Below are 25,660 nucleotides of genomic sequence, written 5' to 3'. Positions count from 1 at the left end.
TCGATGCGTTGGTAACCGCGGCCGAGGATAAATTGCAACTTTAATAATGCAAAAGCCTTGAACCGTGCACGGCGCTTTGTCAATGTTTCTCCGAGCGACGCTTTTATCGCGACACGATGAAGAATTGCGTAGAATCACGAAGGAGATAAGCGTTCTCTCCTTCGTCGTGCGGGATGTGCAGGAGCGTTCTCACACGTTCTCCGATAAAGCGAGCGAACAAGCGGACGGCGAATGACGATACGTCAGGGGACGCGCGCGGGTTTAAACCGGATTGTTGACTGACAATGAGCACGAAAATAGTAGAAGCGGCTGAGTAAACGGATTTCGACGATACCGCGGTGAATTGGAATTCTTTAAGGCCACGTCCCGGAAGTCGCGTCATCCGTTACACGATCCGCTTCCGGCAGCAGACACTGCACCGTTCGCGCAAACAGATTCTTAGTCTAAACACTTTTAGAAAGTCGAGACTGATGTCATGTCCGAGTGTTACGCGTTACCAATCTACAAAAAGGAGTCTTTTTTGTCACATGGATCAAATTATGTGATCTACAGAAATTAGTGATTTCCTGCTATTTGACTTGTGGTATGAAAAAAATATAGAAATATAGAATGTCTTTTAAAAATATAGAATGTCGTATCAGTTTTTATCATATCTTGTACGTAGTTGGAGACAAATCACATAAAAGAAGAAATATCATTTATCTTAGTGAATTTTTATAGATAAATATCTTGCTTAAATAAAAAAATGTTTTATGGAAGATACATAACATTGATAGTACTTCTATATTCTACGCATCAAAACAGGTAAGAAACACATCAGAAATTTCATGTAACAAATTACATGTTGACTAGCATAACTTTTCACAATTGGGTCATATCAAATTACTCCATTGTCTCATAAAAGTTGTCTTGTATCATCGACATAAGAATATCTGGACGGAGCATTTGCTGTTAATTTAGGCATTAAGGGTGTACACTAATTTAAGGAGTAAGTTACGATGAAGCAAACCGAAGAGCATATTTTTCAGAACTTTCAAACTTACTAGAAGCCAGAGAAATATTCGAAATACTAAAACTTTTTTCTAATCACTAATTAGTCCTTCCCCTTTGTAGAATGTTCCGCTCAAATATTTTTACGTCGTATCGTATATAACTTACGGTATTGTATGCATTTTATGTCACGCAAATGTTGAAGTATTTCTTTTAAGTTTTAACTTTTCTCTTAACATAGATATCGAAGGTATATGATGAATGTAAAAATAAAAAAGATCTGTTCGGTTGTGTGTTAAGGTTACTATAAAAAGTTGTTACTTTAACAAATGCTTCGATATCATATTAGGGAGATAATAAATTAACGCTGTATAATTTTGTTACGATGTGTGTAAGTAGCAATCAACGTATTTTACGACCAGATGTAAACAGGAAGGCAGATAACGCTGTGGAAGCGTTCCTTCACGCGGTATGAAGAAGGAATGAGATAAGTAGCTTGGAGAGGATGGAGCACGTCTGCCTTTATTTACTCTTATAACATAATCGACAGTCAATTGAAACGAGCATTCCCAAGTTGAAATTTTGATTCATTTGATAACTTAACAAGAAATAACATTTAAAATTAACAGTTCAGATCGGTTTGTCAAAATTCAGTCCTTTAAAATCGAGAATATTCTGTGTAAAAATTTATTTGACACACATATGTGTGAAAATATATCCGCGTCCTTACATACTGCATCTTCCGTCCTACTTTCCTAATTCAGCATCTTGTTTCTAATTGTTTTACGGTTTCGGACACTCACTGGCACTCAAGTTTTGTACTGGAGTAACGCGATTGGCCAACAAAAAACTTATTCAATAGTTGACGAAATATCTTCGTCATCCAACTAGAATCGTAAACAACGCACCGGTATATATACTTTGCGTCGCGGTACGTCGCTCGTCGGCCCGAGACGCAATGACTTGGTCAAGGACAGGTAAACGACGTACAAGAATACCAAAACAATTGATACCTTCGAAGAAAACAAAGTTGATGGACAAGTATTATACCGAAAGAAAAGATGAAGAAAAACTTAAAACGTGAGATAATTTTCTGAAATTTGTACGTCGAGACAATCTCTCAAAGTATAACTTCGCCGAAAAAATGAAAGCATATAATTTTCCTGAAGAATCAATACCAAAATGCGAGTACTATGTTTTCCGATTATTATTATATTATGTTACTTTTTACATTTAGTTATATTATGTTAATTTTTACATTTAGAATACCCAGATAACAGAGAATTAAAAAATAATTCAGTCGTCACCAATTTTGAGTTCATTATTAGATGCAAAAATAATTCACTGAACTGAACTCTGAAGAATTCTTTTTGCATCTGAAAATAAATCTGAGAATTAGTGACATACGACTGAATTCTTTTTGAATTTTTTTTAATTCTCTGTGCTATCACACATATACATATACAGGATGTCCCAGAACGCGAGAAGCTCTCGCGGAGGCATAGTACGGATGAACATAAAAGTCCCATACCATTTTCGCAATAATCATCGAGGTATTAATCAAAGAAGATTTGTGAATGATCACGCGAGATAGTGTAATGAGCTGTAGTGACGACATCTGCCGTCGTGTGATTCTACATTAGATCAAATTGAACAAAAAGTTCTTTATTTTTCTCTTAATAACTTTGCAGATTTTTGGTATCCCGCGTAAAATTTACTTCGCTTTAAAAATCTCATTATTTCAGCATCAACGATCTTTCCTTAAAGATCTTTACGATAGCGAACGACAGCTCTCCGAAGAAACGTCCCGATCGCTGAACATGAAATTGTAAAAAGAGCGCGGCCTTATTCAACGAAGTAGATGACGAAGGATTAAGTCGTTCGCGCGGTTAAGTGCTCCATGGTCGATTCGCCGTGTGGTGAAACGCACGTGGCAATCGGTTCGCCCTCGAGGTAATCTACCGATATATTTTTCAAGCTAACGACCGTGTGCTCTCTCACCTCCTCCCTCTCTAACCGCTCCTCTTTTTCCCCTCCTACCGTTCCCACGTCCTTCTCAGGCGGCTTACTTATACACGGTGTTGTGTGCGCCTTTGTCGCGAGCGTTGTCGCCGCCGCCTCGTGCTCGTCCTGGCGAGATCGATTTGTTTGTCGGGTCGACGCGGAACACGAAAATCCGGAAAAAGCGGATTTACTACGAGGCGCGTAGAAAACGACGAATGAATGCACGAATGAACGGATGAATAAATGAATGCACCGGATGTTCCCGACAGTAGTAGATCGTTTGCTACCCGACTTCCGGGGCATGTTTTGCTTTACCTGCTCGCCAGGAGCCTGTTCTGCGTCTAATACAGCACAGCACTTTTCGACGCAGAATTTCGACGCGGGGAGAAAGGAGCAAAAAGGTCGATGCAGCTGCTTCCCTCCTGCCATTGACCGGTTTCCGTTCGGCCGGGCGCCATGCCCGGACACTCAACCCCTCGATTTCTTTTCTCTCCCTTTCGCCTTCTCTCTCCCCTCTTATCGCTCTCTCTCCCTTTATCTTGCGACGAAAGGTGCGCGCAGCTTCCAACTGAACTCGTCAAAGAGTTGTACATGATATTGTTGAAATATGTCCGTGTGAAATAGGAAGCATTCTATGGATCTGAGAAAGCTTCATGTGTGCGAAGTTATCCTCGTACTTTTCGAATTCTATATTTTTCTTAATTGTCCTATATCATGTTACGTTTATGTCGTATTGTGGCGCGAACCGCAAGTCAGTAACTAAAAGCGTACACAAGATAATTAAAAAAGAAAACAAATTTTTATTAGGCCCGTACTTTTCGAATTTTTAGTTCTCTTTAGTTGTGCTGTATTGTGCTAATTTATATTGCAAATACAAGATCAATAACTTCAATAACAAAAGAAAAATTAAATAAAAACAAAATTATAACCTTCTTTCGATATTTGAAATTTTAACACTTGCAACAGATTATGCTAAATTGTGCTAGCATTGTGTAAAAAAAAGTATTTATTAAGGATAATAACAAAAAAGTTATAATAAAACTATTTTGTACGAAATTTCGTACAAAAGTATTCTCAATTTCCTTACATTCTGTTATTTGGGGATCACAAAACTATAAATCTGAGTTGTATCAGTCTAACACAATTAAGTGATTAAACCAACTTATCTGTAAGTGACGTTCAATCCAAATTGTATGAGCAGCCTCTTCCGAAAAGATCAGATGTAGTACCCTCTACCTTATGCCGATGTCGCCACAACTTTCAAGTACAAAGAGAGAAAAGAAAAGACCCGCGCGCATTCGCGTCGCTCTCCTGTCGCACTCATTTCTTCAAAGTGAAGCCGTAACAGTTAGAAAGGTTGAAAAAACAAGGTTTCAACTATGGGAACGTCCCGTGGGTGGGACTGATCTCTTCGGAAGAGGCTGTGTAAACAATTTGGATTGAACGTCACATACAGGTAAGTCTGTTCAATCACTTAATTGTATTTCGCGCCTCTCCCTCGAGATCAAATGTTGCTGTTTAAAGTTATTATTATTACAGCGGGTAATAGCAAAAGAAAAAGGGGGAAAAAGAGAGGGAAGTGAAAATCATTTAGCATCATAAAATCTTTAATAGTGAAGATATATAACGTAATCGAAAAAATTTAAAGGAACATGGATAGAAACAACTATCGAGGAAAAAACTAAACTTTAAGTACAATTCGTATCCAGTATGGTTAACGCAAAATACGTTTTGTCTCTAATAACCCTTAGTGGCTTATGTGAAAAACGGCACCACATGTAGCCCTACATGGATCTTTCGAGTCCCTTTTATCATATCTTTAAAGTGGTTCGAAAAATCTATAAAAATTCATAAAAATCTGTAAAAACGGATATACTTTGAAGTTTCTAGAAAAAATACTGTACTTCATTGTACAACAAACTAAAATATAGTATGTTAGCAAAATACAGAAAAATATAGTATATAGTATAATATAGTAAAATATAGTATATTAATAAAACTTAATGAACGAAATTTCTATGAATATAAACCGTCCGGACTCGAAATATCCATGTCAAGGCCACTTAATATTACGCTTATAAAATTGTTCAAACGTGGATCCTGACTTCCAACGAGCGAACTGTAAAATAGTATTAATCCTAACCTGGCCTTCCATATTCGCATTGAAGCTTGAAACGTCAATGGTGCTGTCATATAGCATCTTCTTAACCAATATACCTAACATTTGAGGAGTTACGACTTTATGCGGAGGTTTGAAAGAGACTAATAATTTTTCTTCTGATCCACGGACTGCAAGTGACCTTTTTAAATAATATTTTAAGGTAGAAGCGATACACACCGTCTCCTCCTTATAAAAAGGGATAATTATATTTGATTGTACACCAGACTTTTCTTGACTGTCTCGAATCTTAATTTTTACATGATTTTCTTCACAAGTAATATTTTTATAATTAATGAACATTAGATCCTTCATGCGGTTAAAGTCTGTGATCAAAATGACGAGAGTCACTAATTTATACGATAATTGTTCTAAAGAAAGATTTTCGGTCGAACCCCATCTACGGAAAAGAGATAGAACTTTTTCTGGATCCCAACTCTTGTCTTGCGGGAAATCTTGTACACATGGAGACGAGTGTTTTGAGCTCTCCGTTGCGGATGGGATGGATTTCCGTGATTTTATTTTTCTACTGCAGACTTCTCGGCGCTCTGCCGCTTTTAGTTTTTCTTTCAGATCTTGTCCAAAAAGCCACTCATCAGGAACCGTTGAGGCAAAAGTGTCGCGCCAAGACGTATTAATATTTTTCATAATAAGATCTCTGCGAATGGAGGATTCGTCACGTTGTAAGTCGGAAATAAGTCCAATGACTCCTCTCAACGTTTCAATCATGGATGACTTTTCATTCACATTTAACTTCAATATAGTTGACAGAAGACTGACCAGACCTGCAATTACAGCCGTAATACAGGTCTGTTTTCTCGCTATAGAAGAATCTTTTTCTGTAACTTCTTCTTGGAGATCATCTTTGACTTCTAAGTTAAGCTTGGGTGGGTCTATAATCAAACAATTTTTTGGCGGATGAAATTTCTGGATTAATTGTTGTTTTTCCTCTGCCAAAAGGCCCTCTTTGAGTATCCTATCAATGTACGTAACGACATCTTTATGAATTGGCTGTGCAAGAGTACGTTTTAGGGGAATGCGTTGGCTAAAATATCGAAGATCATTTTCATCCAAGTCCCCTTCTTCAGGAGCAGAAGACGTTGATGCGAGCATATTTGTCTGATCAGTCAGTGAAGCCGCTTTTTTGGTGCCACTATTAGCGCAGACTATTATCGGTAGCGCAGACATTTCTCGATCAACGGAGGTAGCTTTTTCTGGCAAGGACGGTGACATCTCAGATTTAACACTACTTCCAGATGCTTCAGCATATACAATAACATTTGCAGAATAAAGGGAGTGGCAATTCGCGTCTGTTGAGGCGTCTGTTGAGGCGTCTAAGGCGGACAGCGATAAATCTGAAGAACGATCTAATGAAGGAGGACCTGGGAATAACATAGTAATCGTAAGAAACTTGGAAGAGAAAATTCGGCGGATAAACTTCCGAAAAGGTCTTATCTCCAATTTTTATGAAACTTGGTAAAAATGTTCCAAAGAGTTCCAAAACTATGTATACAGAAGAACTTTTCGAAAACAAGATTTAAGTCATATATTGATTGTACACAGAAGAACTTTTCGGAAACAAGATTTAAGTCATATATTGATTGTTAAAGATATTATATTTAAAGTTAGTCCCGTTCTGTCCTGTAGAATATTTTGGTTTCTCCATAATTTTTATATTTCATAATATATTATATAATTATTTTTAGTAAAACTGCAATTTAGAGGAGTCAGTTTCAATTGCCTTGATCTTAATATATGTTATAGAGGTCATCCTCCTGAATAACAAACAAGAAATCTTAAAGCTCGTCTACAATAGTAAGTCGTAAAAATTGACCAATCAAGAGGCCTGTTTTTTATAGCTGCACTGCTGAACTAGTGAATAAGAGTGAGAAAACTAAATATTTGTTTCACTTCAATATATTACACCAGTTCAATATATTACACCAGTTCAGCAATGCAGCTACAAAGAACAGACCTATAGTTGGGCACAAGAAGAATAATCAACCGTGATTGATCAATCTCTACGACTTATTCTTTACGACTTTACGACTTCTATTGTAGACGAACCTTAACTCTAAACTGCAGTTTTACTAAAAATAATTATATAATGTATTATGAAGTACAAAAATTATGGAGAAAAGGAAATATTCTATAAAACAGAACGTGACAAACTTTAAATATAATACGTTTAACAATCAATATATGACTTAAATGTTGTTTCCGACAAAAGTTCTTCTGCGTACGTACATTTGGGATCGTTTGAAACATTTTTACTACATTTCATAAAAATCGGAGATGAGACCTTTTTAGAAGTTCAGCCTTGTTGCTGAATTCTAGCAGAGAATTCAATTATCTCACGCGTGGGATCTGGCAGAGATGCCAACATTAGCTTGCACGCAGATAACTTCTCACTCGATTGATAATCGAACGGAAAGGAAAAATTATTTGAGATGTCGGTGAATATATGGCAAAGATCTGACCATCATCTGAGACAATGTATTGGTAAATATTCAGGATAGCTGTGGGGAACTAGTGGAGGATCCCACAGTGATATTGCTTTTTTCATGTGGCAAAGATTTTTCATTAATATGCTTGGATCTGATAAGAATTCGAATAGTCGCGTGTTCTCGATGGTGTGTATAGAATTATTCCATCCTAACCTAAAAAACTATTAGATCTAAAAAACTACTTACGACAAGATGCAACAGAATCTCGCCTCTTCTTCTCTTTCTCCATTTCTCGCTTCATTTTTTTTATATTCTCCTCTAATTTTTTTATTTTTTGCTCTTTTTCCCAAAGAGATCTTTTTCCCATTGTGATAGAAAAAAATAATGTGGATAATTCGACACAACGTAGAATAGCGTGTTCGATTGAATATGGAGTAATCGACTCGGGGTTATTAAACTCAAGTTCATTGGTCGAACATTTTCTTATAAATTTTGTGATTGGCTAGTGAAGTCTTGTGACACCATTAATCGCTCTCGGAGTAATTAATCGAGAATGAGTCAAACACGTTATAAGTGAGACAGGAGAGCTGCGTGGGTGCTTTCTTATCTCTTTTGAAGTTGTGGCGACATCGATATAAGATAGAGGGTACTACATCTAATTTCAAGGAAGAGGCGCGAAATACAATCATAGATTTCACCAGCAGAACGATACAAAGAGTATTTTATTTTTTAGAGCGGCCATTCCCAATTATATTTTAAGTTCAAAAAACAATTTTTTTGTCATCCGATGAAAACAAAGTCGTATATTTGAGCGTTCTGTAATTCCGTAAACAAAGGCATTTGTATAAATTCGGTCATAAATGCTCATACGTTTGTACATATTTCGAGAAAATATCCAGGTCATTGTTTCTCATTTTCCTTTGCCCAACTTGTAGTATATAAGAAATAGAAATAGAAATATTCCAATTCACACTATGACAGTTGAGAAATCGGATATTTCTCTAAGGTGACTTCTTTCGTTTAACACAAGCTCACACGCGTCCGTGGCGCAAATGAGTGCCAATGTCACTGATGCAATCCGCACAGATCTGCACATATAGACATAAGTCATAATATTTGTTGCAATCGTCGATAGGGAGAGAGACGTTCATTATCTTGCGCAGAAATTCCGCACTAATTCCTCGGCGTGACTTGTACGTGCGGGGGAGGAGTTGTGTGGCTAATTGCGTCGAGAAACCGTAATCAGGCGCACGGTAATTAGACAAAACGTCGTATCGTTCGTTTCCCCCACGTCGTTCGCGCCACGACGAGTTACGAACGCTGACAAAACGCCGATTACACAAGAGTGTGCAACAATTCCCTCGCCTTGGAAGGAACGCACGCGAGTGAGTAGGGCGAGTCTACGAGTTCTCACGGTGCACTCGTGAGCGCGAACGCGCAGCTGAAATCCAATCGCCCCTTAATTCGATAAATTTCGCCGGCGCCACGCGAGCTGAAGAGATGAAGTAACATCTTGGTACACAATCGCGAGCGTGTAAATACATGCGGTGGGGCCATGTATGCCCTCACGATTCCCCGCCGACCGCGGATTTGGCAATCGCTGAGGCGGTTTATACGCTACCTCAGAAGGATTTAGCAACCAGAACGCAACGAGAGATCGAAGGACCACCGCCCGCTGCGACGCATCGAATTCTATGCGAATTTACCTGCGAAGTTATGACGAGCAGGTTGCTCCTTCGTGAACAAGGTAAACACATTCCTCGGTGGCCTTTGTGACAATACAGTCGACTTTGTGGCAATAGTAATGTCTTTCGAGACAGAAAAAGTAGTCTTCACACGGAAAAAAAGGTTTGGTTGAATTAACTAAATATCTGGTCGAATATCAACGATCCAGAAATTCCGATTGAAGTAATCCGAATTCTGCTTAAGTTAACAAGATTTTTGGTTGACTTAAACAGAATTTGGGTTACTTCAATCGGAATTTCTGGATCGTTTATATTCGACCAAATATTTGGTTAATTCAATCAAACCTTTTTTTCCGTGCAGTTAACCCTTATAGAAATATCATACTAAGAATCATTGATAATTACTTATTATCCAGTATTTTTAATACTGAAAATAAGTAATTATCAATGATTCTTAGTATGATATTTCTATAAGGGAAGTTGATTTCGAGGACTAAATTTTGTTTACACTTTCAACACTTTGAAGAGGAGCTACGAGAAATAAAATTATGTGATACTTGTAACAAATCACTTTTCTGAAAGGCATTTGTCTATTTCGAAAGAGTATTTATTCGAGTAATTATCCGTCCCCCCTTCTCCATGATTCATCCTGTATATCTCAAGCGAGCCTCTGGACTTAACACAGCTTCTTTGCAGCTCTTATCGGCCTTGGCATATAAAAGTTCTTTCGGTATAAAAATAATGTTGATTAATTGCGGCCTTTTTTTAATACTGACTTTTTAATTACATTCGTTTAAGCAGGAGATCTCATATCTGCCAGCCACCCAAATGCTTCCCGATTTTTCATTAGAAAAATTTTTGTATCTACATTGTAACTACAACAGCTGGTTTTTTCTTATTTTTTCTTAGGCGTCGATGACTGCGTTCAGATTATTTATAGTTAAAACAATTCACCGACGATTTTCCATGCTCTCTCGTCTCTTGATCGAAGGCTACGATTATTTGGGTCGCGGACACCAGTGAATTAACTGCTCGATCCTTCCGCTCTTGGTTGGTCCCCCTGACCTTCTCGCGGCCTTTCTTCCTTCCCTCTCTCACCTCCTCTAACACACACACACACATATTCTCTCTCTCTCTTTCTTTTTCCCTCTCCTCTCTACTTTTGTCACTTGTTAGCTTTGTTACTATCGTCATCGCCGCTGCTATATATATTCTATTGCAATAGTACATGTAACATTGCGTTATAATCTCTGTCGTAAAGGAAATAATGAAACCAGACAAACTAAAGAAAATCCATCTCTGTAAAATTAATAATAATTGATTGAGTAATAACTAGTTAATCGATTAAGAAAGTTATGTTAAAAAATCAACTTTTTATTTAACTTAGTAAATTTTAAATCAGTCATGTTTTAATTTAAACTAATTATTTTTTAAGACGCATTAAATTTAACTTATTAACTTTTTTGCATATAGATTAAAATAATTCATTAATATTAAAATAATTGCAGGCTAATTATAATACGAAAGAAATATTCTTTTATAATTGTAAAAGCAAAATGAACAATTAGTTTATTTTTATATTTAAATACAATTACATATTCATACAACATTTATAGTTGTGTCATAATGTATTATGAATATATAACAGCATTTTTTATAAAATGCACTAATATTCGTATAAAATGCATTAATATTCGTAAAGAATATTCTTGTGATAAACTTCCCAGATAACATGCATGTCTAAAAGATGTCGAAAAGATATCTAAAAGACATGTTATGCAACAAAATGTTGCATAAGATGTCTTTTAGATATCTTTTCGACATCTTTTAGACAGGCATGTTATCTGGGTTATTGGCTCGTATATGCTCGTATATGTTTTCAGCCCCTGCTGATGTTTGCCCGTCTTAATTAGTTTTGATCTGATTGATATGCGTTTTTATTCTTTTCTATCTTATTTTTTAGTTCAGTTTTACAACAGAGACAATATAAATAACAATATAAATAACATCTATACTGCCACCTCGTCTTCTGTTTGCAAATTTTGTCTTTTATGTAAATACAATTTTTATTTATTTTTTTTCTCTCTTTCATCTATCTTTTACACATTATTTATGACAGTTACACTCATTAAAGTTCTTATTATTAATCCTTAAAATTAGGAACTTAGATATTGTATTTTGGAATTTTTAGACTACCGTCTAGTTTATGTATACGACAGTAATATTCTCTTGACGTTTACTCATTTTCTTAAATAATAACATGTGCATAAAGAGCTGAAATTTTTAAATTTTTAATATTGTTAAATTGAAGATCAAATTAGCATATGTATCGTGGATTATCCAGAGTTTCGCGTCACGCTTAAACGTTTCTCATTTTTACTAGCATTTCAGATTTTCCGACGAACACAGAAATGTCCGACGACACCGTCGACGAGAGAAACGACACGAAAACGGATCCGGGCGCTAGCAAGCACGGGAACTTCATGAATTATTACCAATTCCATCCTGCGGAAGAGCGCGTGCGGCAACTTCCGCATGGCGTGTGGCGGGTCGCTCATCCGGCCCGGAAATACGCGGGTCTAGACGTCGGCTGCAACGCCGGGGTAAGAGCGGCAGCTGTCAGGGACGCGACCGAAATGGGATGACTCGGTCGTGATCCGAAGTTACAAACGGCGCGTCTAATTTTGGCCAAGTTATCCCTTTTCAGGTATCGCTCGCGCCGCCATCCACTTCCGGCCGGTGTCCTTTGTTCTCATTGGAAATTTCGTGTGCATGTCTACTTGTTCCTCTCCATCCCTCCTTTATCACTTCGTCTTTCTCTATTGAGATAATGTATTTTCCTAATTACTACTGAAACTGTCCCGTAACTGTCGCGCTTCCACTTAATTAAGTGAAGAATATATACGAGGAATCCAAAATAGAGAGAACGTATTATATGAACGAGCGTGACGTCAATTAATTCGATTGTATTTAAAATTTAAATTAGATGCAGATAAAATATGATAACTTGAGTCGTCGATTTATAAACGATTCGTTTTGCATGCTTAGTTTTATTGAAGCTTAACCAATCAATAACTTATTTATGGAAGTTTTTTTAATTATATGAAGAAATTACTTGATTAATACATATATATATATATATATGTGTGTGTGTGTGTGTGTGTGTGTGTGTGTGTGTGCGTGCGTGCGTGCGCGCGCGCGCGCGTGTGTGTGTGTGTAGAATAAATAAATATATATATATATATATGCAATACACGCGCATGTATAATTGGTTTAATCACGTGCACGATGTATTTTTGTAGGATCTCACATACGTTCTGTACGATTTCCTCGAGAAGGCTATGTCTCAAGATCAGCCCGAGATCTCTTTACTCGGCATGGATCTGGACTCAATTCTGATCGAGAGAGCGCGCGAGCGAAATTCGCAGCCGGATCGCATGGCCTTCGAGTGTTTGGACTTTTTGTCCGAAGACTGTGGCGAGACGCTGACGAGTTATTTGTACCGACTTGGTAAGAGGCGATTCGACGTAGTATTCTGCTTCTCGATCACCATGTGGATTCACCTGAATCACGGTGACGACGGCTTGGAGAAATTTTTGCAGAGAGCTTGCGCGTTCGCAGAAATGATCGTCATTGAGCCACAACCCTGGAGGTGTTACAGGAACGCGTCGAGAAGGTTAAGAAGAGCCAAGTCAGAGGACTTTCCATTGTTGAAAGGACTCAAGTACACCGGCGATCCGGCGAAGCACATAGAGAATATAGTAATGAGACTCTGCGACTTTCGCAAAGTTGCCATTACCGAGAGCAATGAATGGGGACGTAAACTTTTGATCTATGAGAGAAAACAATAAAACTAAACTAAGAAATAAATAGAAATAAGTAGAAATATAAAAAAATGAATGAATATTACATAATGAGTAGTAATGAGTACAATAAGTTACAAGAAGAAATCGATTTTAATAGATGCACATCGGAATACATATGTATAGGCGTAACTGAACAATTTTTCTTCTTTTTCATTAATAAGACATTAGTATTATGCATTTTAAAATATATACCTTGCTATGTATCTTATCTAAATTACTCAACTCCCATAGGAAATTTTTCAATGATATTTTACGAAACGACTATTTTATTTTTAGTAATTTTTTCGATAATATTTTGTGAAACGACTACTTTTTGTCGTTATGGAAATATGTGATTTTATTAAATAAATTCTAATCATTATTTCTTGTCTCATTTAATACTTAAGGGAAGATACTGAAGTCGAGGACGAATACGAATAATGTCGATAAGGCAGAGACGTCACTAATACAATCGCGCTATCCTTTTCGTATTTTTTGCACGTACAGATCTTACGTAAATGTGTTGCTTTATTTTACCATATTCAGTGGAAAAAAACCTCATGTGTCTTTCCTCATCTGTCAGAAATCTTTTTACAAACTTCTCCGATATTCTTAAGCTTCTGAATTCTGGATGCTGGATGCTAAGGTACAGCAACGTTTTTCAAAATTTTTCTGTTTGGAGCATCCACACTTTCGGCATATACAACCTGCGGAACTCTTTTAGATTAAGTAAATATTAGTTATATATATATATATATATATATATATATATATATATATATATATAAAACTGACAGCTTGACATTTTATATTAAATTTTTTTTCGTTTTTATCACATATTAAATAATGCTCCTATTTATTTTTGCATGTACTTTTATTGCGTAAAAGCATTTATAATTCTGTACAACCAATGCAACGTAAACTTTGAAGTAAAATGTCAGTATTCTGACGGTAAAGTTTTCAATTTCTGCATCTCCTTAAGGATGAAAAACGATATTTCTGTAATATTGCCGATATTTCTGTAATATTGCACAATTATTAAATACAATCTATATTTCATAATATTTTATATAAAAAGTATAAAAAAAAAGTTATCATTCTGAGTTATGAAAGAAACATTCGTGAAATTTCCACGACGATAAAGTAGAATTACCAACCGCACCAACTTTAAATTTATTCTTATTTGGTTTAACATTTGTTATGTTTTCCGCATGTGAAATTTATATTATATTTGAAACTCGAGGCACAACAAAAGAAAGAAAGCAAGTTATTTGATGATATATCGAAAGTATATCAAAGCAGAGCATACCGATTGTACGATCACAAAAGGATCACGAAAGCGACGTAAGATGACAGTAGTGTACAAAAGTTTTCGCTCATGTGTCGAAATTAGGTATAACATCAAATACACAACATGAATTCCGCAAGCAAGGTAAATCAATAAAAAACGTATGTTATAACAGTTTCAATTAGTTTGTCATTACATGTTCTACTATCTAGTAGCATACGCAATCCTTTCATAATATGGCCACTTTAAAAAGATATCACTTCCAGATAGACATATAAGATAATTTGATATTTTTTATATATTTATGTATATTCTGCAATCGTGATAAGAGAAATACTTAAATAATTATGTCAAATTTATCTTTCATGCGATATTTAAGTGACAGTCACAATTTACACGTCTAGTAAAAAAAATAATTGATGCGAATAAGGTTATGTCTTTGGATAAGGTTATGTCAAATTGATAGTAACTGGTTTTTTGAATTTAATTGATTGAGAAGTTATAAATCTGATCTTCTTTCTTAGATTATATTTTTAATTATATAATCATATTATACAATATCATAAGGATATCATATAATGATATCCTTATATAATATTGTATCATGTACAATATGATTAAAGATAAATATCTCAAACAAAATATTTACAAGCATATCTCCAGAAGAGAATTTTTTCTTATTTTGAGGTTCTAAATTAATATTTTAAGTTAAAGCATTTAATTTCGAAATATCTTGTATATTATATGTATATAATTCTCTTATGAAACTAACAAACCATTATTTAATTTTAGGTGGGTGAAATTTTCACAGCAGCTGGTGCAGCCTTCAGTAAACTAGGCGAGCTCACAATGCAACTACACCCAGTTACAGACTCTCCAGCAGGGTAATTTAAATATGAAATAATATCATGGTCTATAAGAATGTAATCCCAAATAGCGCACAGGATGTCTGAGATCATTCTGAGATTTTTAAAACATACTGAAATATTCTTCAGGCATTTTAAACTTCAGAATGTTTTATGAAGTTCAGAATGTTCAGAATGATTCTGTTATATCTTATGTTATTTAGGAATATTGATTGTACAAACTCTAATATCTTACTGATGTCCATGACTTATGAATAAATTCATGTGATCGAGAAAGAGAATTGAGGTAAAACATTCAGTTCTATTTTTGTTTTTGGCACTTCTGATTCTATTAAATATTAAAGCATATAGAGATTTAATAAATAAGTAGTAATAATAATAAATATATAATGAATAAGTTCTCATATACTTTAATATTTGATAAAATCCGCGCAAGGGTGGCGTGAACAGAGCGAATGCCGACTACTGGACGCTTCAAAACCTACATGTAAAATATTCGCGATATTATCATGACTGTCGTGGTGGTATTTGTAATACCATCACTGCAAGCTTTACGCTACTTTCGTAATTCCCCGTCCTTCCTTGATGCGTAGTAAATGGACTGACGACGAAATTGAGATGCTCCGTCACTCGGTGAAGACCTTCAGCGAAGACTTGAACAAAATAAGCGAGCACATCAAGAGTCGGACGGTGTAAGTTTCAAAGGCAAGCCATCGAAACAACGGTCATTCCTCAATTTCTGCGTCAGCCTGAGTCTGACCGCGATTGTACCGTTCCTACTGTTTGCAGTTCGCAGATCCGAACTACCCTGAAGAAAAAAGCATTTGAAGAAGCTGGAGTACCTATCAGGCAGCAGATAATTCCTCCGACGGGGCAATCACTAGTTCAGCAGCAGCAACTGTCAAAACAGCAAACGGTAAATCAGACACTGATAGGAAAATCGGCGGACGTCACACTAAACATGCTGAACGCATCCGAGACTGAGGTAGACGTTGAAGGACTTCAGGATGATTGTCCAGTAAAGCTAGAATTTGAAGGAGCTACCGAGGAAGTCACTTCATAACTAACTTGAGTCGGTGATTCATCCATCATTATCATCATCATCTTCATTTGTCTTTTGCAATTTATTCTGTTATTAATTAAGCTAAGTTATAGATATATTAATTGTACAAGATTAGTAAGTTACCTTTCATAATAAATATATAAAAAATATATTTCTTTCCGTCTCGTTATTGTTGGAATCTCGATTTTGAGCAAAGTCATGAAAAGGCCTGAAAATTTATTCAGGCATTCGAGAGGTACATTCGAGATCATAACATCAAATTATGTTTGCAAGTTCTTGACGTGACATTGATTATTATTAAATGAGGTATTTTTCTGACATCATGACATGAATGATATCTGTGACCTAAGCCACATATGAGCCTGCAGTGGTGTATATTCCTGTCCTTAGGTTTTGAGAACAACATAAGCTCAGAATGAATATATTTTGCTATCTGGGAAATATCATTTCTATTTGCAAGTTTATTTCATTTTTTTTTATTATGGTGATTTTGTGCATCACATTTTTTTAACCATACCAGGCATATGGCAGAAGTATACATGACAATCTGCAGTTTGTAAGTAGAATGGGGGAAATATGATTCTTTTAACTTCTTTGGTCCATATTTTAGTTCGCACACATCCAAGGTACAGATCATGGTAGTGCTGAAACTCATTCATTTTGTAAAAGGAGAATCTGTAATCGGGATATGGCTTTAAGGAACAAGCCTTTATATTAATATTTAGATAAAACTGTAACTTTTTTTTATATAAACACGTTTAAAAGATTTAAAAATAAAAAAAAAACAATTTATCATAATAAACGGTGATTTGTTATTGCTTTCCAACTCTCTTTCCTTCCAACAATGATGCATTATTTTTCTCTCACTACTGGATCTTTTGGAAATGTGAACATAACGAATACTTTTCCATAACTTATCACAACTTGGCTGCACAATGCAGCATATTAATTTTTTTCTACAAATAGAAATTTTAAGCTTTTTATCCTCCTCTTTCATTTTTGTAATATATTCTTACAATGTATATGCTAAAGCAAGACCATTGATATTGACATTATTTGAACATTCAAGCAATTAAATGTAACACATGTAAATATTTACCAAAGGAAAAGACACAACAACAAGATATGACAACTTTTCCATCAGTCTATTATTTTCTTACCTAATAATTTTTCTGTCACTTTCATTCTAACCTTTTCTCTAAGGTATGAATTTCTATCGTATCCTCAGCCGATCAGCGCATGCTCGGTCACGTGATGAATTGACGATTTTTATTAAAGGCTTTCTAGACACGACTGGCTGCGACTAGACAACAATAATGACAGATACCAGCTTCTGTTGAAGGCGTCGGTCGGAGCAATAGTCGATCGGTGTCGTTTATCGATCGCAGTCGCTGATCTTGTAGTCGTGACGAACGTGGGATTGTGCAATGTGAAACGAAAAGAACGTCTATCTCGTTGCAACGTAAGCCACGTTTTCTAAATTTGATTCGTTGACGCAAAAATTGTTCACGATATTCATCGGACAACAAGTGGCAGGCCACAACGATGGAGGGAGGAACAATGGAAAACTCAGACACATTGGACAGATCGGAGGACGAGATAGCATTGCAAGGATTTTGTAGTCCCAAACGGCCGCCCTACCGATTTTTGGGACTGGCACTAATGTGTCTTCTTGGATTCGGTACGAATCGGCACATGCATATTTGTTTATATGTCATTTTGTCTATTTTTTGTTCTAAAACTTAAAAAAAATGAACCAGTTGAATAACATATCAGTTGTCTATGTTTGTTTCCTTATGTATATGAGTCACTTGTGTGTCACATATGTGTGAGAAAGAAATTATGCATCAGCCATTATTGTCTTGCTATTAATCATAGAGAAAAATCTAACATTGCTTAGATAACGCGTATTATGAATGCTCTTTGTGTAGTCTATCATGCAGTTTTGCAGTTAGTAATGTTGCCATATACAAATGTTATGAGAACAGATGACTCACAACAAAAATATGCATACATGCATTATCTTCATTCAACTGTGAACTTTGTGTCTTTCAGCAGACAATACATCAATTTGTCTAATTGGAGCAGCTCTATAATATTGGAAAATATATTTTTGTTTGTCAATCATGAATTTTCTCTCCAAGTATGAGCCTGTAAAAGTGAAAAATCCAACTTTGAGAATATATGAAATTGGTTACTTTTCATGAGTTCACATTGGAGGAAAAGATTGTTTTTATTTTCACGATTGTCTTTATCTTATTATCAAATTATTTATTTTTCTTAATATCACACTAGAGAAAAACATTGCATGATTAATAAAATCAAGTTCACATGAAGAGATTCATGATTAATATTCAGTTGTAATATATCAATAACTTTAAAAAGAGAGTAGGATTTCATTTAATATTTATTATTAATTTAATTATACGAAGTGTCTTTGAATTCAATGCCAAAAATGGTACAGTAGCTTTAGCACATGAAGACAAATGGAAAATGCCTAATAAACATATATCCGAATCTGAACGGTATCAGAATTACAGACTGAAGTTGCTTTCGTAAGAAAACATAAATTGAAGTAAATGTTTAATGTTCTTTATTCTGTCCTGGGCGAATGCTTAGACAATTAACACAAAGTCAGAGCTCAGTATGACGAAAAGTTTCTAAATAGACGTTTACCAAATCGTAGAACATTAGCTGTAGCTTAAAGAATTCAAGAAATAGGAGATTCATAGCTTAAAAGCTTAAAATGACAATAATAGGAGGGTATAGGATATTAGGTATTATGATTAGAAGTTAGAAGATAATAGATTAAATTGCATCACAACCTGCTGATGGCAATATATTAGGAATGTTCATTTAGAAGAACTATTTTGAATACCATTAGACAAAATCCTACTATTAGTATAAGATTTATACTGCGTATTTCTAAAGATGTAATTCATAGAATTTTTTAGAAGAACCTACTATCACTGTCAGTCCGTTCAAGAACTTCATAAAGCAGATCAAGAGACTTTAGTACAATTTTGTAATTGATTACTGTGAGAAAATAATGCTGATTTTACATTTCTTGAAAGAGTGCTATTTAATGATGAATCTCAGTTTCTCGAAGCGGAGTTTTCAACTTCCATAACAATCATTATTAGCCATTGAAAAACTCGCATGTTTGCCGAAGGTCACACATGCAGCAGCAATTCACTAGGTCTGTTTTTTTTAGCTAAACTGTCTCAACTGGTATAGACTGATACAATAAGTTAGAGTGAAACAAAATATATTTGTCTCATTCTAACTTATTGCACCAATGTGCACCAGTTGAGACAGTTCAGCTAAGAAGAACAGACCTACTGTCAGTGTGTGGGCTGGAATCCTTGCTGATCATCTAATTGGATTTTTCAGACTGCTTCGTCGTTTGACGGCAGATGCTTACTTTCACTTTCTGAGCAATGACCTATCAGTGTTATTAGAAGATGTAGATCTCCAAACTCGAAGGAACATGCCGTTCCTGTACGACGAGATATCATTTTACACTTCCTGTGCGAACGTTTCTCTATGATTGCTATCTTAATCGGATCAGAAGAGGCAAAGATGCCTTTGTTATATAGCCAGGGAGAAGTCTCTCGACTTTACACTACTAGATTCTTTCCTTTAGAGACAAATAAAAAATCTAGTCTATCAGAGTGAGATCTACGATACGAGCCACTTTACCAGCCATGGCACCGAGTTCACAGACATTATATATTTATTATATAAATTTAATAATATTTCAATTATTCTCATTTTAGGATCTTATTTTTGCTTTGATAATCCTGGAGCATTGCAGGACAATTTTAAAACTGACTTACATATGTCGACTAGCAAATTTGTTTTGCTGTATTCTATTTATTCCTGGCCAAATGTGATCCTCTGTTTTATCGGTGGATTTTTATTGGACAGTGTGTTTGGAATTCGGCTAGGTACTGTTATATATATGGGACTCACACTGATTGGCCAAGTGGTTTTCGCATCCGGTGCTATTTTCGATTCCTTTTGGCTGATGATGTTTGGTCGATTCATCTTTGGGTACGTTTCCAGAGTATATTCTTTGACCGAGCATTTAATTTCTACAGAGTTACGTCTACTTGTAGACAACATAAACCATGCATAAGATATCATTTATATAAACGAAAAATAATTTATAGATGTCGTTTAACACTAAATGGCCCGGGAATAACAAATTGAATTCTTTGGATTCTCGAAAGAGGAATTGTTTTGACTCGATTCTAATATTTCAAAACTCTCTCAATGCCTCATTGCTCGTATTAATAACGACTCTCTTTTTTTAGAACTTAAGATAAATCATAAAATAATTCATCACAGTATCTCTTTCGTTATTCCGTATTCTGTATTTCCGCACTGTTACAAGTCCTTTCAAAATCGCATTTCTATTCCAGAATCGGCGCTGAGTCATTAGCAGTCGCCCAGAACAGTTATGCTGTTCTGTGGTTCAAAGGTAAAGAACTGAACATGGTGTTCGGGCTACAGTTGAGCTTCGCACGAGTGGGATCAACTGTAAACTTCTTAGTAATGGAGCCGATATACAATTATGTATCTCAATACTACAAAGGCCCAGAATGTATCGGCGTAGTCCTCTTTCTGGCTGCTGGCACGTGTGTGATGTCGATGATATGCGCTTGCTTGTTAGGCTTGATGGACAAACGAGCTGAAAGACTACTCAGACGTGGAGAAGGAAGCGAAATGCAAGCCGTTAGTCTAACAGACGTCAAAGATTTCAAGATGATCTTCTGGTTGGTCGCAATCATCTGTATCGCTTATTACGTCGCAATATTCCCTTTTGTTGCTTTGGGCAAGTAAGTCGTTTCTAAACTAATTCATATGTTTCATACATTCCTATGCATTAGAAGAGAGAGAAAGAGAGAAGGATCAAATGCATCATTAACTTTGTTTCAGAGTATTCTTTGAGCGAAAATATGAGTACGACCCATCTGCGGCGAATACAGTGAATTCTCTCGTGTACTCTATATCGGCGATAGCATCGCCCCTTTTAGGCTATTTAGTAGATAAAACTGGAAAAAACGTGACATGGGTGTTTCTCAGTATTTGTGCTACTATAGTTGCACACGGCATGCTCGCGTTTACCTACGTGAATCCATATGTATGCATGGTTCTCATGGGATTAGCGTATTCCATGCTCGCCAGCAGTTTGTGGCCGTTGATTGCTCTCGTTACACCGGAGTATCAACTCGGCACTGCGTATGGAATGTAAGTTATTCACATGCTTCTTAACATGTTCCACGTTACGTGGGCCACCGGTGACCTGCGCTAAATTTCCCGTTCAGGTCACAATTATTATGAGATACATTGTTATTTGGCTATAAAATTTGGGATATAATACAACAATGTGCTTTAAAATTGATAAGGCACGCGTTAATAGCATTCGCGCGATGTGTCTGTTTCATCAAAACTGTCAAGATTTTAAGTCATCTCATTGATTTGCAGAGCGCAAGCTGTACAAAATTTAGGTCTCGCTATAGTTGCGATTTTAGCTGGCATAATCGTCGACAAGGGGGGATATTTAATGCTCGAGATGTTCTTCCTCGGTTGGCTCTGGGGTGAGTATTTTCTCTTGAACTTGTGGAGTTCAAACAACGCTGACCTATGCTTTTCACCGTCATCAAAATTTTTCAATTAACATATGCCTCACGCGATGGAACAGTTTCGCTGATAACCGCCGCCGCAATCTGGGTATCGGACATAGCAACGAGCGGTGGTTATCTCAACATGACTCCTGGACAGAGAGAACGATACGAAGCGATCCGCTGCACGCCCGAAAGTCTGGAGCGAGAGAAACTGTTGCCGGAATGCTCAGGGGATCTCTCGGCGGATGAGCTTATGCAACCGCAGTCTGACATCAGTATACGGAATCGGTACTTGTCACGCATTGGCGCGATGGTAAATTGATTCCATTACTATTATGTATTATTCTACATACACAATCAATCAATCCCCACACAGCACGAATGACTGTTTGCCGACTGATAGTCGACTTTTTTTAGTCAACTTAAGTTGACTTTTTAAAGTCGATGTTTAACCGTCTTTTTCTAGGATAGCTTTAACTATCGTCTGTAAGTCAACTTAGTGTCGACTATTTCATAACATTGGCTGAAAATTGACTTATAGTCGACATAAAGTCGAATTCTAAATCGAGTATTGTTTGACTAACTAACGGCCGACTATAGTCGAGTCATTTAGTCTACTAAAAGTTGACATTCTCTGACTTTAAAGTCGACTTTAGACTTTTTCTGCCAACTGACAGTCGACTAATAGTTGACTTGGTGCTGTTTGGGTCCTTTCCCGTTTGCCTTAAAACGGTTTGCAGAAAGAAAGCGATATTTTATTTTAGGTACCGCCACATGTGAAAACGCCGATTCATCGACCATTACGATGATACGTTAGATCTAGCTGCGAATTTGCGAAACAAATAGGTGTTTAAACGACAAAAATCTCTTAAATCTCGTTGAGGCATTTGCTCACTGTGTCTTCCTACTACACAGCTTGATCTGTGATAATTTCGTAATGCAATTCCATATAGAATTTCGTTTTGAACAGCTGATTAACTAGAATCATGATTAGTAGAGTTGATATTTTTTATTAATAAAAGTGTATAAGCTGTATAATATATATCAACTGTTGACATGGTAGAGTTATAGCATCTCTTTGATAATCCTGATTGATATTGGACTGTAATATTTCAAATTGATGTTGCTTTTCACAATCGCTTTGCATTTGTTTATAAATGCTGGTCGTGAATCGTCACCTATATTTGATTGAAAAAAATCAAATGTTGCAAGGGACTACTTGTTAATGTGTAAAATGTAAGTAATGTGTGATAGATGTCGATGTAATCTTGTAATAAATGAATGTTCGGTCTAATGGTTCCTTTTGTTCTACCATTTTAACAAAATAACAAATCCTTTTGTTCATCTTTTGCTATTTTCCGTTCCTTTAAACACAAATTTCTTACAGTCATTTCGCGATGAAAAAGAAAAAGGTTGATGAAATAAATTCGGGGATATCGAGACGTAAATATATTTTTATCGTGGATTAAACATGACACGATAAAAGATTTATCACTATTATTAGCGTTATACTACTATTATATTGCTCAATATCTTTAATTTTTAGCACTATTAATCAGAGGACAAATAATTCGGCGATCACATACCTGTTTCTTTTGCAGCGTTCGAAATAGACTAGTCCAAAGTAGATTCCCATACGAGATTCAGCAAACACAACGTTACATGTAACATATATGTTAATTATAATTTCCTACTCAACAATGTAACTGTTTATGTAACACATGTTATATAATAGTTACATTATTGAAAAAAAATAGGAAATTATAACTAACATGTACTGCGTTACATGTAACGTTATGTTTGCTAGGGAGTTAAAATTAAGAATTTTTATGAAAGTTTTTTATATATATTAAGATCAATTTTGAAAGATTTAGCAAATTATAACTTCATAAAACATATTTGTCCTTATTCTAAAGCTCTTTTATCGATAAAAGTGTCTCTAAATAAAGTCAAATTCAGAAAGCTTATAGAGAATAAGTGCCGCTGGTTATAAATATAAATTACTATTGTTAGTTTACGAAATTATCCGAGACGTTTGTAGAGTCTAATGGATCATATCCATAGTTGATATATTGGCTAGATATTATCTCTAGATGATATATCTCTATTGGAAAATAACTCCAATTATCTGAAGTTATAATATCCTAAATATGATATAAAACATTTTCATATTGAATCTGAAAGAAATAACGTTCGTTGAAAAGAAAGAAATATGGACAATAAATTGAGTAACGAATCATAGTCGATTAATTAAACTTGTCCAAATTTTCCCGATTAGTCAATTTGCTAATATTTCTTGTTCCGAAGTTGAATATTTTCAGACTTTGCTGTAGTTGCCTTTCAGCATCGTAAACCAATGATGTACAATGCTTGTTTTCATGCTGGATTGCTTCCTGGATGGAAATACTCTGTTTTGATTGGTGCATTTCCATCCATCTTCAGAAATGTACCAATCAGAACAGAGTATTTCCATCCAGCAAGCAAATATATATATATATAAATAAAAAATCACAGTCGTGATTTGAGCGCAACTGCCACCGCAACACTGAGCGGCTGTGATATAGGTAAGGTTCTTTGTAGTTGCACTGCTGAACTAGTATAATAAGTTAGAGTGAGAAAACGTATATTTGTCTCACTTCAATATATTGCACCAGTTCAGCAGTGCAGCTATAGGTGCGTTCAGCGAACTCAACAGTTGCAAAACAGTTCGTCAATGGGTGCGTTCAGGAGATACAGCGGTTACACAACGGTTGAGTAATTAATCAACGTAATTGGTCTAAAGTTAGGGATCTAACAGTAAGGACCAATAATCACTGACCGCTCACTGATCAGCTATGTTTTCTGAACGCAGCCAATGTAATTGGTCTTGATTTAGGGATCTAACAGAACCAATAATCGTTGATTGTTCACTGAGCGCTTTTTCCGCTGAACGCGCCCTATAAAGAACAGGCCTATATTTACGCGAAGCCACTCTCTGGACAGAAAAATGGCTCTCAAAATGTGCTCCTTCAACAATCTTCCGCTAGTTGGCAGCACAGCAGATTTCGATAACGTCATGAGTGTAAGTGTGAAAGAGAGAAAGAGAGAATGTGTATGTGTGTTATCTAGCAATTAGTTTATGCTACAAATTGTAATGAAAATTAAAAAAAATGCTAAGAATATTTATATAACTTTCTTGTATTAATTATATCAGTAAAGAAGACGTTATATCAATAAATAAAACAAATAACGGGGATATTGGTGGGACCTTTTCTAAATATAGTAATTAATAAATTGTTCTTTTTTTTATATTCATACTTTTTTGCAATAACTGACATATACATTTTATCTCAATTTGCATTGAATTGGACACATTCTAAATAAGAATAGAAAAAATATATATTTTAAATATAAATACAGATTGAAAATAAATAATCGTATTAGAATAAAAAAACAAAATTATTTTATCAATCTACTGCAAGATTATGTCTAATATAGCTCTTGTACAAAAACAGATGATATCCTAAAAAACTTATATATATATACAGGGTGTTCAAAAAGTCCCGGACCGGTGAAATATCTCGAAAACTAAGCATTTTAGAAAAAAATGTTTCAGATAAAAGTTGTGGCGTTTAAAAAGATGTATTTACTGATCACATCAGTTTGACCTTGGGTTGCGTAGCGAAGGTCAGGTCAAGGTCA

The 25,660-nt window shown here is 35.6% G+C and overlaps 4 protein-coding genes across 11 annotated transcripts in view; 3 read left to right on the top strand and 1 right to left on the bottom strand.

The window, feature by feature from the left end:
- The window catches only part of LOC116841929 (probable RNA methyltransferase CG11342), a 34,905-nt gene extending 21,394 nt beyond the window's left edge, over positions 1–13,511 (top strand). For 2 of the 7 annotated variants that reach the window (XM_032810429.1, XM_032810425.1), the window contains 2 exons: positions 11,668–11,887; positions 12,587–13,511. In XM_032810429.1, the coding sequence (XP_032666320.1) occupies positions 11,696–11,887; positions 12,587–13,135 (741 nt within the window). In that variant the 5' untranslated portion in view covers positions 11,668–11,695 and the 3' untranslated portion in view covers positions 13,136–13,511. Of the gene's footprint in view, positions 1–6,568; positions 7,655–8,735; positions 9,347–11,667; positions 11,888–12,586 lie in introns of those variants that run through there. The other 5 variants (XM_032810424.1, XM_032810426.1, XM_032810423.1 and 2 more) reach the window with 5 other exon arrangements.
- Positions 4,584–8,141, bottom strand: LOC116841923. Its single transcript, XM_032810413.1, has 2 exons — positions 7,846–8,141; positions 4,584–6,534 (listed from the first exon to the last, which is right to left on the bottom strand). The coding sequence occupies exons 1-2, from the start codon at positions 7,964–7,966 to the stop codon at positions 5,048–5,050; spliced, it is 1,608 nt and encodes a 535-aa protein (XP_032666304.1). The 5' UTR covers positions 7,967–8,141; the 3' UTR covers positions 4,584–5,047.
- Positions 13,512–14,420: 909 nt separating the features above from the next.
- Positions 14,421–16,497, top strand: LOC116841930 (chromatin complexes subunit BAP18). Its single transcript, XM_032810431.1, has 4 exons — positions 14,421–14,561; positions 15,210–15,301; positions 15,877–15,975; positions 16,073–16,497. The coding sequence occupies exons 1-4, from the start codon at positions 14,544–14,546 to the stop codon at positions 16,344–16,346; spliced, it is 483 nt and encodes a 160-aa protein (XP_032666322.1). The 5' UTR covers positions 14,421–14,543; the 3' UTR covers positions 16,347–16,497.
- Positions 16,498–17,652: 1,155 nt separating this feature from the next.
- LOC116841924 (major facilitator superfamily domain-containing protein 1-like) lies at positions 17,653–23,278 on the top strand. 2 transcript variants are annotated; one of them, XM_032810415.1, is made up of 8 exons: positions 17,653–17,808; positions 17,877–18,027; positions 20,126–20,402; positions 20,774–21,190; positions 21,291–21,602; positions 21,840–21,952; positions 22,057–22,292; positions 22,744–22,788. In XM_032810415.1, the coding sequence occupies exons 2-8, from the start codon at positions 17,892–17,894 to the stop codon at positions 22,786–22,788; spliced, it is 1,536 nt and encodes a 511-aa protein (XP_032666306.1). In that variant the 5' UTR covers positions 17,653–17,808; positions 17,877–17,891. The 2 variants fall into 2 exon arrangements, with proteins under 2 accessions (XP_032666306.1, XP_032666307.1); XM_032810416.1 differs by lacking the exon at positions 17,653–17,808 and having other exon boundaries at positions 17,892–18,027; positions 22,744–23,278.
- Positions 23,279–25,660: the final 2,382 nt, after the last annotated feature.

The sequence above is a fragment of the Odontomachus brunneus genome, unplaced genomic scaffold (genome assembly GCF_010583005.1).
Source record: "Odontomachus brunneus isolate Ranch 3 - 2012 unplaced genomic scaffold, Obru_v1 Obru_scaffold_019, whole genome shotgun sequence".
In the NCBI taxonomy this organism is placed as follows: Eukaryota; Metazoa; Arthropoda; class Insecta; order Hymenoptera; family Formicidae; genus Odontomachus; species Odontomachus brunneus.
This window is presented reverse-complemented; position numbering and strand designations above follow the sequence as displayed.